Here is a 19,724-nt window from a genome sequence, read left to right as displayed (position 1 = left end):
AAAAAAAAAAAAAAAAAACAAAAAGAAGTGGCAGAAGAAGCTCTACTTACTTTAGCTGTGTTTTATTTTTTTATTTAACAAGTCTCCTCCCCACTGCATTACACTCCCCCCCCCTCACTTCGGAGCGGTGACCGGCCATTGCCGGTGACAACCAATGCGGCGGCGAAGATGAGACCATGGCCCGCCGCCACCGTCTGATGCTCCGCGCCGCCCCGCGGATCACCGTCCGATCGCTGCTGTTGGTAGTAGTGGTGGCAGCAGTAGTCGGCGCCGCCTCGGTCCCGGCGCCGACTTCGGGCCAGAAGAGGCTGAGCTCCGTCGCCGACTTCGCCGGGCTCTACGCGCTCCGCGGCTCCCTCGGGCTCCGCGCCCGCGACTGGCCCCGCCACGCCGACCCCTGCGCCTCCTGGACCGGGGTCGGCTGCGACCGGGCCGGCCGGGTCGTCTCGCTGAACCTCTCCGGCCTGCGCCGCACCCGGCTCGGCCGGCTCAGCGCCCGGTTCGCCGTCGACGGCCTGCGCAACCTCTCCCGGCTCGCCGCCTTCAACTCGACCGGGTTCGCCCTCCCCGGCCCGATCCCGGCCTGGCTCGGCCCGGCCCTCGCCCCCTCCCTCTCCCTTCTCGACCTCTCCTCCTCCTCCGTCTCCGGCCCCCTCCCCCCCTCCCTCTCCGCCCTCTCCCTCCTCCAAACCCTAACCCTAGCCCACAACAACCTCTCCGGACCGATCCCCCAGACCCTATGGTCCTCCCCCCTCCCCCATCTCCGCCTCCTCGACCTCTCCGACAACAACCTCACCGGCTCCCTCCCCCCCAACCTCAACCTCACCCTCACCCTCGCCAATGCCGGTGCCGTGCTCAATCTCTCCGACAATTTCTACTACGGCTCGATCCCCGCGGGGTTCCGTCGCCTCTTCTCGCTGTTCAGTTCGGTCGATATCTCCGGTAATTACTTCGACGGCGCGTTTCCGATCGGTACCGACAGTAAAAACGTCTCCTTTCGGTCGAATTGCTTCATCGGCGCGCCGGACCAGCGGAGCCTCGCCGATTGCGAGAAGTTCTACGCCGATCGGGGGATTCCCTTTACCGGCCCCCCCGCCACTCCCCCTGCGGCGCCACTGCTGCCGCCGCCGCCGGCGCCCGGATCTTCTAGCAAGAAGCACCACAAGAAGCTGAAGTATATACTGATCGGAGTCGCCGGAGGGGTTTTGGTGTTGTTGCTCGTGATCTCGGCCGTCGCAGTCGTGTGCTGTTGCGTAAAATTCGGAGCACGGAAAACAGGGCAGGGGGAGGGCGGCGGAGGGGAGGCGGCCGTCGCCCCCTCCGGCCCCGAACCCCCGGGAGGCAACGGCGGCAGCAGCGGCGGCGCGCGGCCTGGTGCGGTCTCGGTGAACTTGGCCGCGGTCGGGGATAAGTTCACTTACGATCAGCTAGTTCGGGCGACGCTACAGTTCGACAGCGCGAATCTCATCAAGCATGGCCACTCCGGCGACCTGTACTCTGGTTTTCTCGAAAACGGAGATCGCGTGGTCGTAAAGCGGATAGATGTTCGAGCGGCGCGGAAAGAATCATACATGGCGGAATTGGATTTGTTTTCGAAAGGATTGCATCCGAGATTGGTTCCGTTTCTAGGGCATTGCTTAGACGACGGGAACGAGAAGTTCCTCGTGTATAGATTTGTACCTAACGGAGATTTATCGAACGCGTTGCATCGGAAATCCGGCGACGAGGAGGAGGAGGAAGAAGAAGAAGAAGGTATGCAGTCTTTGGATTGGATAAAGAGGTTGAAGATTGCGATCGGGGTCGCCGAGGCTCTGTGCTATCTGCACCACGAGTGTAATCCGCCGATGGTTCATAGGTAACTTCTGATCTAGCAATCTTTGTTTCACTTCGATTACTTCTCTTAACAAACTAAGTTTAGATGATGATTAGAGATTGTATAGCTTTTAAGTTAAGATGTTTATCACAAGAGTGTCTCAGTTCCATCATGTGCTTAGATTTTCTAACAGTTTACAGAATCAACTTAGCTTTAAATGTACATCAATTTTTGTTGCATTGTCAACTACTACTTTTTGTATAATAATGCGACGAAAAGTGAGAAGGTAGGGAAGTAACTGTAGCTTTCATTCAGCTGAATGCGATGGTCTTGATAGATTTATAAAACAGTTTCTGATATTTGACTTGAAACAATAAGAAATGATAGAGACATCGGCGTGTCACATAAACGGGCATTGATTCCTGCGTAAGTTTAACTAACAGTCGGTGTATTATTTCTTGGACCACTATTTATCATGACTATAAACTACATCATGTTGAATAGTTTGAATTGCCATATTTCCCCATCACCCTAACCTGTAAATGTTACTTTGCTATGAACCTTCTTTTCACGAACTGATAAATGTTGAATGGTTTGAATTGCCATATTTCCCATCACCCTAACCGGTAAATGTTACTTCGCTATGAACCTTCTTCATCGCGAATATATTAAGCTTGTATCTTCTTTTGTTAATTTCTTTGGTTCGGTTAGTTCATGTTAGCGACATGTGTTGGTTAGTAACCCAGAAATCACTAGATGATGTCTTGGGGGGCCCCTCCTTTTTCTGAGGAGTGCAATCATTGTTTCATTTGCTTATTAGACAATAGTAGTGGGGTCGAAGTTGGTATTTTCTATATTCTTAAAACTTTAAAAATCTTAGATGATTCCTGCTTCACCTTTTGATGTCCTGTTTAGAGTTGATTGTGTTGATCAAAGCCTTAAGGGGATTATGTGGATGTTAGGAGTCCACCAATTAGAAAACTATTCTGTGGTTGTTCCGATGTCTAATAGAAAATGAGTGATGGAGGATATGTGCAAGAAAAAGATATGGTGGATCAAGGAAAAGTCCTCTCTCTCTCTCTCTCTCTGCCCCCTTTTTCCTCACTTTTTTTTCATTTCTTTTATCTTTAATTGCAGAGAAACAACTGCTTAAGTAGAAATTATTACTGCTTGTTTCTCTACGCTATCAATCTCATCTGTTGATGATTAGACCTTTACTTTTGTTCAAGATATTAGCTAAGTTCAAAATAACACCTAATGTTTTAGAATACTATATACCTATATCGTTGCAACCGAAGCTCGATCATTGATCAAGTTTATTTTATCCTACTCATATTATAAGCATCGGTTACATTCTAGGAAAATGTGACAAAATGGTCTTAAGAGTAGAGTGATGGGACGATGCTCGCGAGATTTTCCAAATAGAATCAAGGTTCAATAAAGAAGATCTCAATCTAATTGAAGCTATGTAGGGACTCATCATGATTTTCAAGGCGAATGCGTAATAATAAGAGCTTCGATTAACGTACCACTGCTGTCAAATCATTAGTATTTTCTGAAGGTTAGACATACTAACTGAAGAGCAGCAACACAAGATCTACTACATGGTTTTTTTTTCCTCCACATCAAGAGTAGGTCAGTGTTATTGAAATATCATCAGTTGTTGACTAAGAACGCCCAGATTAGGCGAGCAAATTGGAGAATCAAATTTGGAACATGATGATGAGTAAATTACAAGGATGTTTCAATATTTGTATCACAATACATGTGGAGAATTCTTAGGTGGCAACATTTGGAGCATTTTGAAGATGATAGCTTCGTGATGATTACTCTTTTGGAGAAAAATTTGTCTCGAAGCAGTAGGTTGTGTTGTTTGCGTGATTTTTAGAGATCTGTTTATTACAAGTTAAAAATCTTTCATTTTTCGAACATTTCATTAGTAGTAAATTTTTTCGTAGAGCTGGAATTTTAACCAGAGTTTTTTAGGCTTATTTATGCCCTGGAATTTTCAAAGTGACTAAGAGAGAGAACGAGAAAGGAAAGACCTAGAAGTGGTCTTCAATGTGATGTTCTTAGATCATTGGTATTTCTTTACGAAAAATAAATAAATAACGCAGTTATATACTCTTCCCAACAAACAACAAAACATGAACTTCTTTAATGAATTAATTATTCATAATTGTTGTATTGGTTATTCAGCTGTAAGCTGATAGCTTAGTTGATATGAATGCAGAGATGTTCAAGCGAGCAGTGTCCTTCTTGATGATAAATTTGAAGTGCGTCTCGGAAGTTTGAGCGGGGTATGCCCCCAAGAAGGTGAAAGCCACCAAAGTGTCATCACCAAGCTGTTGAGATTGTCACCGTAAGTTTCATTTTGGCCCTTATTTTTGCGTAGCCAAGCTAAATTTCTTTATCGGTTTGACTTCTCGTGTCATGCTATTGCTGTGGTCGTTTTAATATTGATTTGCTAATATGGTTATGAAATATGAAAATTTCCCTTTTAACTTTGTGTGAATGAAATAGTGCTTTCTATTGCCATGACTTGTATTCTTCATTACTAATACCGTTCTGTAAAAGTTAATTATTCTATTTTTCAGGATTATAAATTATATATACTCCTGATAAGATAACAACTGAACATCGCCATTACTATGCTATGGTTCAAAAAGTTCATTAAACTGAGCCGCTGCTTTTTGTTCAACTTGGCTCATTTAGGGCAAAAGTTTTAGCCTATTTTAGGTTCGCAAAATTGGAAAAAAAATTGTTCTTTACGGATGAAGCAAAATTTTGTTCTAGGAAATCATTAGTTTGATGCTCAAACATTAGTTTTAGAAAATCGTGGAATTATTGTTTCATAATACCTTAAAATTATCTCCCAATTTTCATTGTTTGTGTACTCTAGATGGTAACTCTACCAATCCTCTTCTAATTATGCTTTTCTTTTTCCATCGATGTGTAGGGTGCCTGAGCAAAGTACTTCAGGTAAGCCATACACTCTCCGACTCTTTCCGTTTGTCATTTCCTTTTCATTTTACCGTCCGAAACATTGATTATTTTGGATTCATAAATCTCCAGGCTCTCCTCCGACATGGGCATACGACGTCTACTGCTTCGGGAAAGTCTTGCTCGAGCTAGTAACGGGCAAGTTCGGCATCAGCGCATCAAAATCAGATGATGCCGCCACAAACGAATGGCTCGGACGGATTCTGCCGTACGTCAACATCAACGAGAAGGAACTAATAACAAAAATTATCGATCCGTCGCTCATCGTCGACGAGGACCACTTGGAGGAAGTCTGGGCGGTGTCGATCGTCGCAATGTCTTGCCTAAACCCTAAGCCCTCGAAACGGCCCCCCGTGAAATACATACTCAAAGCACTAGAAAACCCTTTGAAAGTGGTTAGGGAGGATAACAACAACTCGAGCTCGGGGCGGCTGCGGGGGGGTGCAGCCTCATCGTCACGCGGATCGTGGAACATCGCATTCTTGGGCAGCTGGCGGCGTAGTTCCTCAGACGTCGCGGCAGCCACCGCGGCCGCAGGCTCCTCCAGGGAGGACCACCGCAGGTTGAAGCGTTCGGGCACGATGGTGTCGCAGGGGAGTAACGGAGGCGAGCACTCGCTGTCGCAAAGGAGGCAGTCGAAGGAGATCTTCCCCGACCCGGCAGGGTTAAGTGACATCGAGGATTGAAACTTAAAAGGAAAATTTTCCCTCAAAATTCTTTCTATTATGGATGATTCTTTCGGTTATATTATTTAACCGGGCTGCGATTTCGTGGCCGCCTACTACTTCTCGGTCGCGAAACACCGAAGTAAACGATTCGTCGCATCATTCTTTCTCTTCGATTTCTCCTAATGACGATACGATTGTGAGTGTCATTTCGCGAAGCAGAGGTCGGCCGAGGAGCGAAATTCTGGCTTTGTGTTCTTCATTTTCTTCTTCTCTGTAAAACAGCATTGCCATTTTTTTTTTTTGGTCTTGTGTAGTAATTTGTTGTTCATCCAATTGGTGGTCATTTTGGGTTAAAGTGTAAATTGGATGAGAGTGGATTTTACACTGTAAACTGTATCTTTTCCCCCATTGATTATCTTTGTAGTAGTGGATGAAAAAAGAAGGAACCAAAAAAAAAAAGGAAAAAAAAAGAAAAGAAGAGAAAATAAAAATATTTGTTCAGGAATTGATTCCAAGTACTGAGTTTGCTGTTTTTGTTCATCATCTTGTGTTAAATTAATCTTCATCTTTTATTGTTGTTTTATTTGTCTTTAGCAATTTTAGGGGGTGTTCACAGTTTGGTTCCAAACCGAAAATCAAATCGAAGCGAACCAAAAAAGACAATACGGTTTAAAATCGAATAGTAATATTTACTGAAATTTTAAATTTATGATCAGATCTTTCTTATCGTATTTCAACAAACTTTTCAAAATTTTATATTTAATAAACCTAATTTCAGAGTTGAGCCTCATATTCAACACAACACTACATCTCTGGCCTCGAAATATTTATATTCAACACCTCTCCACACGTCTCGACTCGAAATTTTTTGATAGATCGGAGACTTTCTACTCCGATACTATGTTAAATTATGTGAAACGATCGTTCATTATTTTCCAAAAAAATTAATCTTTCGGATAAGTGCCAAAATATGACTTTTAATTCCTCTCTTCAACAAAATCAATTAAAAAATTAAGGCTAAAATAAATAAAACCTTTCTGTAAATATCCCTTTCTCACTTTTTTTTTTTTCTCTGACTTTCGAAAACCTATATTTTGCTCCATCAAAATTTCAAAAATATTTTCCGAGGTAACAACGTTAATAGAGAGGTACGAAATGACCATATTGCCCTTACTTATTCTAGAAAAATAAATAAGTTTTTTAGCGTATTTATATTATTTCAAGGATATTTTCGGTATAAAATATAAGAAATAGATGGAGCAGTGACGGAACCTTAACGGAGGGGGACTAAGTTGCATCAAATGAAAATTTTGAGGGGGTAAAATATAGGTTTTTCAAAGTGCATATATTTTCAAAGAGATTTTTTTTGTGCTTAATTACAAAAAAGGGCTTTATAAAATGTATATTTCTAATTCAATACAAAACAAAAAGCGCCTGTAGCTCAGTGGATAGAGCGTCTGTTTCCTAAGCAGAAAGTCGAAGGTTCGACCCCTTCCTGGCGCGAAAATTACAGCAGTAATTTTATTTAATTTTTATTCATTTAATTTTTATTCCTAAAATTAGTGTACTTTTTCTTAAATTTTATCCTAATATATATTTTTTGTTTAAATTTCTTAACTTTGTAAGATGAATTTTTTGACGCAATTATAAAATTCTCATAGAAACTTCTCATCGCAGCAGCAGAAGCAAAATGTTAAAATTGAAGATTCCTAAAATAATAGTACAATTTTTTCTTAATTTTATTTTTAAAAATATAATGCTTTTTCTTGAATTGTATCCTAATATAAATTTATTTCGACCCCTTCCTAGAGCGAAAATTATAGTAATAACTTTTCCATTTTATTTCTCAAATTTCAATACTTTTCTTAAATTTTAGCCTAATATTATTTTTTTTTTATACTATTTTTTCTCAAATTTTTGTAAAATTATAATATTTTTCCTTAAATTTTACCCGAATATAAAATTTTATTTAAGTAAGATGAATGTCCTAACGCAATAGTAAAATTGTAACTCTTCATCACAGCAGAAACGAAATGTTAAAATCGAATATTCAAATCAAAGATTCCTAAAATTATAGTAATAATATTTATTAATTGTATTCCTAAGTTTATAATGCTTTTTCTTAAAGTTTATCTTAATATATATATATATATTTGGTAGATTACACTTTGGCTTTTTGCCTTAAAAATCCACGGGTTTTGCAATTTTGCAAGAATAGGTCTTTTTTTTTTTTTTATTTTTGCAGATTAAGACCGATTTTAAAAACGTGCAATATATATTTAAATAGTGCAATTTTTCTAATAGTATAATATTCCGTTGTTGCTAGGAATATATTTTAGAAGCATTCTCGACTAGCGATCGTCTCTCTCTTTCCGGTTTAGAAGCATCCTCGACTAGCGATCGTCTCTCTCTTTCTCCGGCACTTTCTTCTGTTTCTACCGAAGCTTCGAGGACTGTCTCTGGTGAAGCTTCGAGGAGCCATTGTAACGACTTAGCCCACTAACAACAATAACTCGTTGGGCCCAATGGGCTCAAATATCGGTTCAAAATGCTTAAACTCAGTTATTATTACTAATTACTAGTATTTAAGTTTCTTATATACCCAATCACATCACATCTCTATTCCTATTCGATGTACAATAACTCGTTCGCCCCAATGGGCCCAAACATAGGCTCAAAATGCTTAAACCCAGTTATTATTATTAGTGTTTAAGTCTCTTATATACCCAATCACATCACATCTCTATTCCTATTCGATGTACAATAACTCGTTCGCCCCAATGGGCCCAAACATAGGCTCAAAATGCTTAAACCCAGTTATTATTATTAGTGTTTAAGTCTCTTATATACCCAATCACATCACATCTCTATTCCTATTCGATGTACAATAACTCGTTCGCCCCAATGGGCCCAAACATAGGCTCAAAATGCTTAAACCCAGTTATTATTATTAGTGTTTAAGTCTCTTATATACCCAATCACATCACATCTCTATTCCTATTCGATGTACAATAACTCGTTCGCCCCAATGGGCCCAAACATAGGCTCAAAATGCTTAAACCCAGTTATTATTATTAGTGTTTAAGTCTCTTATATACCCAATCACATCAGATGTGGGATTATTCGGGTTTGAAAGATTTCCCTAATTAAGACCCTGACGTTCTCGTCAGTCCAATCACACACATACCAACATCACCGATGTGAAACCCGTCTCACTAGCCTTGTTATCTAGATTCTGGCATAGCATAGCCAACTACCTTGTCACTAGTCTTGTTATCTAGATCTTGGCATAGCCAACTATCTTGTCATTCAGACGCCGACAAAGTCTATCACCTTGTCTTTTAGATCCTGACTCAGCCGAGATTCACCACACATTTCTGACTGGTGAATCGACTCTGATTAGGGATGCAAATGGATCCGGGTTGGTGGAGCTCCGCCCCGATCCGCCCCGAATGGGGTGGTAAGTGGGAAGAAAAAATATAAAAAAATATAACCCGCCCCGAATCCGCCCCGCCCCGATAAGAAATGGAGTGGGAGGTGGGGGAACTCTCCCGCCCCCGGATCCGCCTCGTTTGCATCCCTAACTCTGATACCAAATATAACGACTCAGCTCACAAGCAACAATAATTTATTGGGCCCAAACACCCGCCCAAAATGCTTAAACTCAGTTATTATTACTAGTGTGTAAGTCTCTTATATACCCAATTACATTCCCATTCCTATTCGATGTGAGATTATTAGAGTGTGTATGCCATGACGATGAGCGGGTCAAGTTTGCTGTCTTCCTCTCATTTCTGAGGAATATCATGACGTAGGCAAGACGGAGGAAGTAGTGGGGACGCGGCGGAGATGGGATGAGCGCCCAAGACTGCTGCCATCGATAAAAACATTGGCCTACGAGAAGAGGGCGGAGGAAGGAGAGATAGGGTGTTTAAGACATAAGACATAGGAGTATTTTGATTAGTTTTTTAAAATTTTGACTTAAATATGCAAAACTTAAAAAAAAAAAAAAGATCCACTTTTGCAAAAAACACAAAACTAGTGGAATTCTTTTTTTGGTGGCAAAAAGGCCTTACACCGGTGGTCCTCAAACTATGAGACGCGTGACATTTGGGTCCTTGAAGTTTAATTTGTTATAATTTTTGGCTCAAACATTTTAAATTATCGTAATCAAGTACCACAACCCAATTTACTTGTCTAATATTATTCTTACAATTATACGAATTTTCTCAATTTTATATTTGTGAGGTAGATTAAACTTTTGGTTCTCAGACAATAAGGCACATGACACTTTGGTCTTTAAACTTTAATTTGTTATAATTTTTGATTTGAACTTTCTAAATTATTACAATCTAAGTCGCATAATCCAATTTAATTGGTTAGGTATTAACCACTAACTTTTTTTTTTTATTTCATTCAAACTCTCGCAACAGCTTCTCGCTACAATAGAAGCAAAAAGGTTTAAATCGAAGATTTTGCTTTTACACTCGAAAATTCATTTCACCCTCCACAATAACTATTACTTCCCATAGTGAAGAAGCCGAAATCCGAAGAGATGAATGTCAACGGGTCGGATTCGGGTACGGATTTTTAAAAACCCGAACCTGAACCCGATTACCAAACCCAAAATCTAAATCCGAACCTGAATTTGACGGACTTTAAAAATTCATATTCAAGCCCAAACATGACCAAAAATTCAAAATCTAAACCCGAGTCCGAACTTGAAAACTTGAACCCGAAACAATTATTTATCTTTACAATATTTCAAAATATATTATATTAAATCTAAAATTTTAAAATACCGATTTAGTATATATAATGTAAAATAATTTTGGGTTCAGGTCGGGTTCGGGTTCGAGTTAGGGTATAATCAAAATCCATACCCAAATATAAATTCGTTGTGTTTTCGTTTTTGATATTTATATCCGAAACTAGCATAGGATAAATCATACCATTCGGGTTTGGATTCTTATAAAATTTTTGATATTCGTATCTTTGACATCCCTAAAGTAAGTTCTCACATAACCAAAACTAATAGAAGCAATTAGTCAATTCACACCCACTTTTTTCTTTTTCTTTAGCTCATTTTACTTTGTAACCCTATAAAAAATATATTTAAATATTCTAAAATTTCACTTCTCTTTATTTTGCCACACTATAGTTCAAAAAATTACATTTAAATATCCTGAAGATAATAAAGATAAAACTACAGAATAGCTAAGCACAAATATTTTGAACCACATGCGGACAAAATAAAAATTAGCTAAACCACATGGAGGCAAATTGCAATTTGCTTTTCTCTAGGAAAAGAAATGAACTCAGCTAGGGCTGACAATCTAGCTCGCTGTTTGCGATTAAACTCATTTGCGGGTCAAAATGAGCTCGAGATTGATCGTTCGTTTAATAAACGAGCTGAATACGAACTTAAATTTTCAGCTCAAAATCTTAACGGAACACGAGCTGGCCAATTCGCTCATGTTCGGCTTGATATAGCTTGATTATGCCAATCCAAATGTAAAGAGACCTACATTTTGTAAATTTTAATTTTTGATTAAGATTCTAATTTTCTAATTTTCTTCCAACTTTTCATCTAATAATATAACTAACAGTGTAACTTGCTTTTAAGTGAGCCGGTTTATGTTTGGCTCATTAATAAACAAGTCGAATACGATTTGCATTTTTCAGCTTGATATTTTAAGGAGGAAGCTCATGTTCGGCTCGTTTATTAAATGTGTTGAGCACTAACTGACTCAGCATGCTTGCGTTCAGCTCATTGACAGCCCTAAACTCAGCTAGAAATAAAAAACAACTACATTTCGAATCTGAGATCAAGGATTTAAGTGCCGTGGTATGAGATCGTGCTGTAAACTTGCCGGCATGCCGGCACAGTACGGCACAGTACGTGCCGAGCTATGCCGATGTGTGCCGGTCAAAAAAATTTTTATGTGCTGACACATAATAGCATGAAATATTTATTTTCTTTAGCAACAAAATATTCTAACTATTTATTATGTTTTTTTATCACATTTTTTGAATTTTATTGAGAAAATTATTTACTAATTTAAAGAATAAAGAGTTTTGAGCTATGCCATCGGCATGAGATTTGTATCGTGCCGGTATCTTATTGGCACGGTACGGCATGGTAGATACGGTCCGTACCGACGGATACTTAAAACCTTGCCTGAGATGTCGAGTACAAATCATCAAGTCATTAGCCAATTGCGCTAATCACGATCGGTTTCCCATGCACAAAATCACTCATCATGAGGTTAAACATGCTTTCGCATTAACAAAGTCATTAGTACTTGTATTAAAACCTCTTTGCATCATACAATTTCTCTAGCAAAGAGAAAAGGAACCATTCCTCTACATATCCACTGTTGTTCAAGTAGATATAAAAGATCTATACTTTTTAAAATTGAATTCGCCGAATCCGATTTCGTTATTTCGCCTTCTAAACATAACTTAACTATTTTTAAGCTCAGTTTGCTTGTGCAGAAACATAGGAGGGCTCCGAAGCAACCTCGACCTCCCTTGACGCCGAGTGCCCGATGTGTACGTCATTGGGCGCGCCGTTCGTCTCCTCCGACGCCCAAAAACTCGCGAATTTCATGTCGTCGCTCGTCATCATCTTCGAGAACTCGTCGTGATCGTACTCCTCCGTCTTGTTCTCCCCCCCGAACTCCACGGGGAGCGTCTCCGGGTCGAAGTGCTTGTGCAGGAGCTTCTTGCTCTCCTCGTTGTTCGAGTATACGAAGGTCACCTTCTGGAAGGTTTTTTGGTCGAGAAAATACTTCACAACCTAACACAGAAAAAAGAGAAAGTTGAGAGAATGATCGCACGTATTTGCTTTGCAAGGATCGATTCCGTTGAATATAAATACTAAAAACACCGTTCTCTGCTCGTTTCACATAGTTTAACTTGGTACCAGAGCAGGTGTATCAAATAACATTTTGGGTAACAACGCGTGAATCAATGGTCCTCGTAGATTTTGTCAAGCCAACGACGAAACTTGAAAGACTAAATCATACAAACGAAAAGTAAATGGACTGAGTCACAATATAGTGAAAATACAGGGACTATTAAGAGATTCAGCACTTGATGTTTGCTTTTTTTTTTTTGGTTAAAATGTATAGACACCCCTAAACTTTAACCGGTTTTGAAATTGACCCCTTGAGAATAGAATCAAAACAAACGCCTACGAGAGGTGTTATCTCTTGTAGACGTTTGATTCTAACAGAATTTTCAAAATTGCTGACGGACGGAGCCAAATCAAACGGTTAGTAAGCACAGGGGGTGTAAATCAAAAAAAAAAAAAAAAGTTCATGGGGTCAATTTCAAAACCAGTAGAAGTTTAGGGAGTGTCGATACATTTAACTCCTTTTTCTCTTTTTTTTTTTTCTGTTAATTGTTCAAAAGATTAGAAGAGACCAAACCTTCCAAAAGGCCTCGAAAACTCTCGGCGCATCGTAAAGAAATGAGATGGCGAGCCTCTCGGGGTAGTGATTTTGGAGGATATTCGTGGTTTCTCGCGCGGTTTTTATCGGCACCGAGTTCGTCAACGACCACCCTCTGAAGTCGATCAGCCACACCATCTGCTCCTGGCCCTCGGGCAGATTCAGGACCGCGTTCTCCAATAAATAAACCAAATGCCGAAGTTGGTTCTCGTGCGACGTCGTGTTCTGAAGATTTAATAATATTTTAGGAATATCCAAACAACGCACAACACGAAAAAGATAGACACGTACAAAACTTGCCTGAACTATAGACCATTTGAGTCGACTACCCAACATTTCAAAATTTTGATTTTACTATTCAACTTTTCAATTTGTTTGATTTGAGTTCATCAAATCTGAATGCTTCGTTTGTCTTTACATATTTAATTAGTATACTTCGTACAATTCTCGCAACTGTAAATCCATTAAAGCAAGCAATCAGTTTAAATTTTGAGGTCAAAGTGTTGTTGGCTGACTCAAATCAAACAAATTGAACTTACTTGAACTACGAACTTTTTTTGAGTCGACTACCCAACTTTTCAAAATTTTGATTTTACTATCCAACTTTTCAATTTTTTTGATTTGAGTCCGTCTACAACACTTTAATTCCAAAATTTGAATGCTTTGTTTTTCTTTGCAGGTTTAGTTAGTATACTTCGTACAATTTTCTAAAGCAAGCATTTAGCTTAAATTTTGAAGTCAGAATGCAGCCGACTAACTCAGATCAAACAAACTGAAAGCTTGGACAGTCGACTCAAATGATTTATAGTTCAGGTAAGTTCTATACGCTTTTATCCACAAAAAAGTGACTTACGAAGAAGAAGAAAAATATACCTGCTTGGCAGGTTTCATCACGAGTACGATTCTCCCTTGTCGATCGTGAAAGTTAGCTCGGTATATTTTACCGGTTTCGCCTTCGACGGCAACCTCAGGCTGAGCCAGAAAAGATATAATGGAGTAAAAAAAAAAAAAGTGTGATATGTTCCTTAAACAAGTTTAATTCTGTGTAATGCATAGATTAATAGCTAAACGAATAATTATAATAAGACTGGATCAATTGCCGAAAGAGTAAAAAAAAAAAAAAGAAAAAAAAAAGAGCTAATGAGGCTTACCCAACGAATCTCTTCGGGCTTGAAAGTCGATCTCCACTTGAGACTCTCCTCCAACATTTTCCTCGACTTATCGACGTTCCAATTCCGAGCTTCTAGATATCTCCGCAGGCACGCTTCCGAGCAGTACTTCGAGCTACGGCCCGACAACGGCCCGATGGCCGCCCTCAGTTCCTTGATCTGCTTAATCAACCAATCATCAGAAACAAATACTGCGGGACACATACAGAAATATTTATATGCTTAAACTTTTTTGTGTTACAAGAAAGAATCCTACATCATCATAATTTGAAACTCCTAGTACATTCCAGAACCAAAATAAAGGACTTAAACATGGTGAAGTCGAACAAAATTGCGTAATCATGGTACAGCACATTTACTGGCGTAAGTCGTCACAGATACCTATTTAAAAATTTTGCGCGAACTTGTATTATAACTTCATTTTCCATATAAAAACGCATATACTGAGCATGGTAATGAGCAAAATAAAGCGCGATTTGAACTCAGAATTCGATAATTATATTCAACGCTTTATATGATATAACAATTACGTGACCAAAAAGTAAATCCACCATACAAAAATTTCTTTACCAAGCTTAAAGTAGAAGCACTAGTATCAAGTTTGGTTTCTTTTCGAAAGCAGCTTATAAAACCTTTTTTGTTTAGTCACAAAATAGCGATGTAAAGAGAGTGAAATCAAAATTGACATACCTTTGCTTCTTGCTGCTCAATATCATGCTCCTGGTTTCCGTGAGATCCGTGCTTCTTTCGCCACATGATTCCTTTCTCGCTCCCACTGAATACTACTATACAATAATGAAGCAAATATATACATTAGGAAACAGTGTAAGAGCAGCGAACAAGCTAAAGTTTTCACCATGAGAAAACTTTAAAGTGAAAAATGCACGACAAGGAAAACTTTTGACATGGGAGGCATGTACATGTTTCGCACTATCTCGCTCTCTGCATAAATATACAAGAGGAAAGCGGCCAACAAGAACAAGAGAAGACGAGTCATCGCTCCATCAGTAACTCATCTATATTAACTTGCGACTCTAAAAACAAGAGGCTGGGATGAATGATCTTGTGTACCTACATGTGTTTATATATGTAATATATGCAGAAATGTTTGTGTATAGGAATGTAGTTATGCATGTAAACATATAGAGGAAAGAATGAAAGAATACTTGCTAATCTAAGTTGTTGATGAATAATTTCACGATGGTATTGCTGAGATGTTTTGTTATATTTTAGCGTACATTTACATCACACTTCCAAGCTCTAATCTAGTCATATCACTGAACAATGGTGGCATTTCGGAACCAATTAGAAGGAGTGAAAGTTTCGCAGTCGGCTACATTGATTAAGAAGTAGTTCAACTACTCGCAGGAAAGAAGTCCCAGAATCAGTAATATGTTATATTTCATCAGCCCTTGAGTTTGAACTTATTCACATTTAAGCTTGTTTGGAAATGGTAAGCACCCCAATGCACATCAAAAGGACATCAAGGTAAAGAACAACACCGGTTAACATCTAAAGGACGGCATCTGTAACATCTTAAATAAAGCGAACTAACAAATTAAGGGTCAAGAACGGCATCCGTTAACATTTAAAGGACGTAACCAATATTCACATAAGATAGACCCCTAGAAAAGATCCTGTTGGGTTGCAATAGCACCAAAATGAGCACCAAGGTGATTTTGTCACCAATATAAGGCCTATCTGTTTGGTCCTGCTTCTGCTTCCGATTTCAGATGAAGTTGCTTACCTATGTCAGAACATTCCGTCATAAAAGTCTGAAGCTTCTGCTGTAGCAGAAAGTAGAAATATAAATTTAAGGTTAGCATTTTTTGATTCTATTCTAGATTCTCTTAATAGTACTCCTCAGACAGCACTTCATTGAAAAGCAGTACACCCTACAGCAGAGGCCGAATAGGCCCTAATAGTACATTTTGGAAGTTCCAAGAATAATGGGATTGAATTTCATGTCACAAAAGAGAGACCAAAAAGAACAAGAGAAGACGAGTCATCGCTCCATCACTAACTCATCTATATTAACTTGCGACTCTAAAAACAAGAGGCTGGGATGATGATCTTGTGTACCTACATGTGTTTATATATATGAAATATATGAAGAAATGTTCGTGTATAGGAATGTAGTTATGCATGTACATATATAGAGAGAGAAAAGGATGAAAGAATACATGCTAATCTAAGTTGTTCATGAAAAATTTCACGATGGTATTGCTTAGATGTTTTGTCATATTTTAGCGTACACTTACATCACGCTTCCAACCTCTAATCTAGTCATATCACTGAACAATGGTGGCATTTCGGAACCAATTAGAAGGCGTGGAAGTTTCGAAGTCGGCTACATTGATTAAGAAGTAGTTTAACTACTTGCAGGAAAGACGTCCCAGAATCAGTAATATGTTATATTTCATTTGCCCTTGAATTTGAACTTATTCACATTAAGCTTGTTTGGAAATGGTAAGCACCCCAATGCACATCAAAAGGACAACAAGGTAAAGAACAACACCGGTTAACATCTAAAGGACGGCATCTGTAACATCTTAAATAAAACGAACTAACAAATTAAGGGTCAAGAACGGCATCCGTTAACATTTAAAGGACGTAACCAATATTCACCTAAGATGGACCCCTAGAAAAGATCCTTTTGGGTTGCAATAGCACCAAAATGAGCACCAAGGTGATTTTGTTACCAATATAAGGCCTATCTGTTTGGCCCTGCTTCTGCTTCTGACTTCAGATAAAGTTACTTACCTATGTCAGAACATTCGGTCAGAAAAGTCTGAAGCTTCTGCTATAGCAGAAAGTAGAAATATAAATTTAAGGTTAGCGTTTTTTTATTCTATTCTAGATTCTCTTAATAGTACTCCTCAGACAGCACTTCATTGAAAAGCAGTACACCCTACAGCAGAGGCCGAATAGGCCCTAATAGTACATTTTGGAAGTTCCAAGAATAATGGGATTGAATTTCATGTCACAAAAGAGAGACATTTTTTTTTTTGAAAAAAAATAAAATTAAAAAGACAAGATTGAATATACATGAGAAAGATCCAATTTCTGAATATCTGACTAGGGCATATTTGGAACAGAACCTACATTTCTTCACCTACATGCTGTGTAAAGAATCCATAGAATCCACTGAATCATTTATAGCTGACTAATTAATATTACTACAAACCCAATAAATTGAAAGGATTCCTCCATTTTTGAACAAAAACACTGAGTTTTGTTGATCCAAATGAGTGAGTTCGAAACAAAATTAACATTTAAATCCAATAATCAGCTCAAAATCCTGCATAAACTCAGTTCACATGATCAGCAAAAACCCAAATTGAAAAAAACTAAATCCACCTCTCTCTCTAAAGAAGAGCCTTATTATTAAACTCCCTCTGAGAATATAGCCCCACAGAGACATCAAGGATCTAAAAGGTGAAAAAGAAAAAAGGAAAAAAAACTCACCCAAGTTACAATTTTTACACCAAATTAAGAGGTAACAGCAATTACAAACTACTAAAATCCAAAAAACCCACCAAACTTAAACCCAAAAAAAAAAGAAACATCAAATCCACACATCAGAGGCAACAAACATGGATCACACAGAAAACCCAAATCCCAAACATGGGAAATTACACACCTACCCATCTAATTACAGAGATGAACTTACAGAGAGAGAGAGAGAGAGAGAGAGAGAGCCCATACCTGATTGTTGGGCACAGAGAGGAAGAACAAGTGGGAACAGGAGAGAGGAGACCACCTTATTCCACAGGAAACATGTATAAAAAATTGGGCTCTTGGAGAGGTGGGTCTCTGAATAATAAATTAATTAATGGCTGTGGAGGGGGCTTCTTCTCTCCTTCCTTTTTGGAGAGAGTGAGATAGAGAGGAGAGAGAAGCACCAAAAAAGGTGTCACCTTTACAATAAATTTCTCATCTTTACACTGGATTTATGCACTGGAGACTTTATTAGATAAAATAAAATTAGGCTAAAAGTATATAGAAATATGCTTTATTTTCGATGGTACTGTAAAAAAAAAAAAAATATCGTGTTATCGATTCATCGTGATATTTTTTATTATACTTTTTCACCACATATAACACAATATTTTCGCAATCCCAAAAAAAGGCTAGCTCTCTTGTACTTTCTCTTCTTTCTCTCTTCTCTCTCTTCTTTTGGGAGAGTTTTTGGAGTGGGTAGAGAGAGAAAGGAAATTTAGTGATGCATTGGTTATTATCATTTTTTTTATTACTTAGTAAAAGTGAATTAATTATGGTGGTTTAGTAACAGAAGAGCATTTTTTAAGGGGGAGGAATAATTAATTAGTAGTTTCTTTTTTTTAAAAGAAAAGGGTAGCTTTTAAGAAAGGGATTGATTAGTGGGTTTATTGGATCCAAAGTAGGGATGCAACTGGATCCGGATTGGTGGAGATTCCGTCCCGATTCGCTGTGAACAGAGCGGTAAGTGAGAAATTTTTTTTAAAAAATGGCTCTAGCTTTATCCCGATCCGCTAAGAAATAGAGCGGAAAGTGATTTTTTTTTTTTTTTTTTTACTTTGATCATTCTGTAGAATTTGTGCCTGCCCCAAACCCGCCTAGGATGAAATGATAAGTGGGGATAAAAGAATAAGATAAAATTCAACCAGCCCGTCAAGAAAATTGGGCGGGCCTCAGATTCGTGCCGTTTACATTCCTACTTCTTTGGTAAAATTTAAAAATATTATTAACAAATTTAATTTATTAATTATTAATTATTAATTATTTTAATTGTATTTACTAAAATGTAATAAAAATTACTAAATTTGATTGAATTATTAATGAATCTAACAACATTTTAAACTTCTTTAGCTAAATAATTCAATTTTAGAGTCAAGAGGTTCGACGGGGCCAATTTGAAAGGGGGAGATATCAAAATGTAATATAGTTGAGGGGTTCTGCATAAATTTTCATCTTAGTCTTTTATTTTTGGTCACGTATGGAACTTTTCTAAACTGTGAACCAATTTAATTTGGGTATCCAATTTGTCAAAAATGGAGAAAGTTTAAAATGTTGTTAGACGGGGCCAATTTGAAAGGGGGAGATATCAAAATGTAATATAGTTGAGGGGTTCTGCATAAATTTTCATCTTAGTCTTTTATTTTTGGTCACGTATGGAACTTTTCTAAACTGTGAACCAATTTAATTTGGGTATCCAATTTGTCAAAAATGGAGAAAGTTTAACACAACAAATCTAACAAGTAATAGCAATACCAGCATTTGATTATATTTAAAACAACAAATCTAACACAACATCAACGGAACATCAATACCAAATTATTACAACAACAAATCAAAAAATAAAGCAAGTTTGTTCGCTAATATAAAATATTTCGTACAATTTAAAATTTATGAAATATAATATTATGTCCTCCTCTTAGTTAGGGGTCGAAACGAGCCGAGCTCGAGCGAGCTTACCTCTGCTCAAATTTGGCTTGAAATTAATTTTGAGCCTAAATTTAAGCTCAAGCTTGGTTTGAAATTAATTCGAGTCGAGCTCGAGCGAGCCTAATTTCGAGTCGAGCGAGCTCGAGCCTTAAACGAGCCGCTTGAAATTCTCAACATTGTACGATCA

The 19,724-nt window shown here is 38.4% G+C and overlaps 2 protein-coding genes and 1 non-coding gene across 4 annotated transcripts; 2 read left to right on the top strand and 1 right to left on the bottom strand.

Moving 5' to 3' along the window:
- Positions 16–5,964, top strand: LOC109706939 (probable LRR receptor-like serine/threonine-protein kinase At2g16250). The gene is made up of 4 exons (XM_020227965.1): positions 16–1,855; positions 4,047–4,175; positions 4,773–4,795; positions 4,889–5,964. The coding sequence occupies exons 1-4, from the start codon at positions 177–179 to the stop codon at positions 5,500–5,502; spliced, it is 2,445 nt and encodes an 814-aa protein (XP_020083554.1). The 5' UTR covers positions 16–176; the 3' UTR covers positions 5,503–5,964.
- On the top strand, positions 6,915–6,987 carry TRNAR-CCU. Its single transcript has one exon. It is a non-coding gene; the product is annotated as a tRNA-Arg (tRNA).
- On the bottom strand, positions 11,749–18,054 carry LOC109718465 (random slug protein 5-like). Of its 2 annotated transcripts, none has more exons than XM_020244725.1 (6): positions 17,819–18,054; positions 14,801–14,895; positions 14,093–14,269; positions 13,815–13,913; positions 12,921–13,166; positions 11,749–12,286 (listed from the first exon to the last, which is right to left on the bottom strand). In XM_020244725.1, exons 2-6 carry the CDS (start codon positions 14,864–14,866, stop codon positions 11,966–11,968), a joined length of 909 nt encoding a protein of 302 aa, XP_020100314.1. In that variant the 5' UTR covers positions 14,867–14,895; positions 17,819–18,054; the 3' UTR covers positions 11,749–11,965. The 2 variants fall into 2 exon arrangements, with proteins under 2 accessions (XP_020100314.1, XP_020100322.1); XM_020244733.1 differs by having other exon boundaries at positions 14,801–14,892.

The sequence above is a fragment of the Ananas comosus genome, linkage group 1 (genome assembly GCF_001540865.1).
Source record: "Ananas comosus cultivar F153 linkage group 1, ASM154086v1, whole genome shotgun sequence".
In the NCBI taxonomy this organism is placed as follows: Eukaryota; Viridiplantae; Streptophyta; class Magnoliopsida; order Poales; family Bromeliaceae; genus Ananas; species Ananas comosus.
The sequence above is the reverse complement of the archived record's forward strand: the minus strand, read 5'-3'. Positions and strand labels throughout refer to the sequence as shown.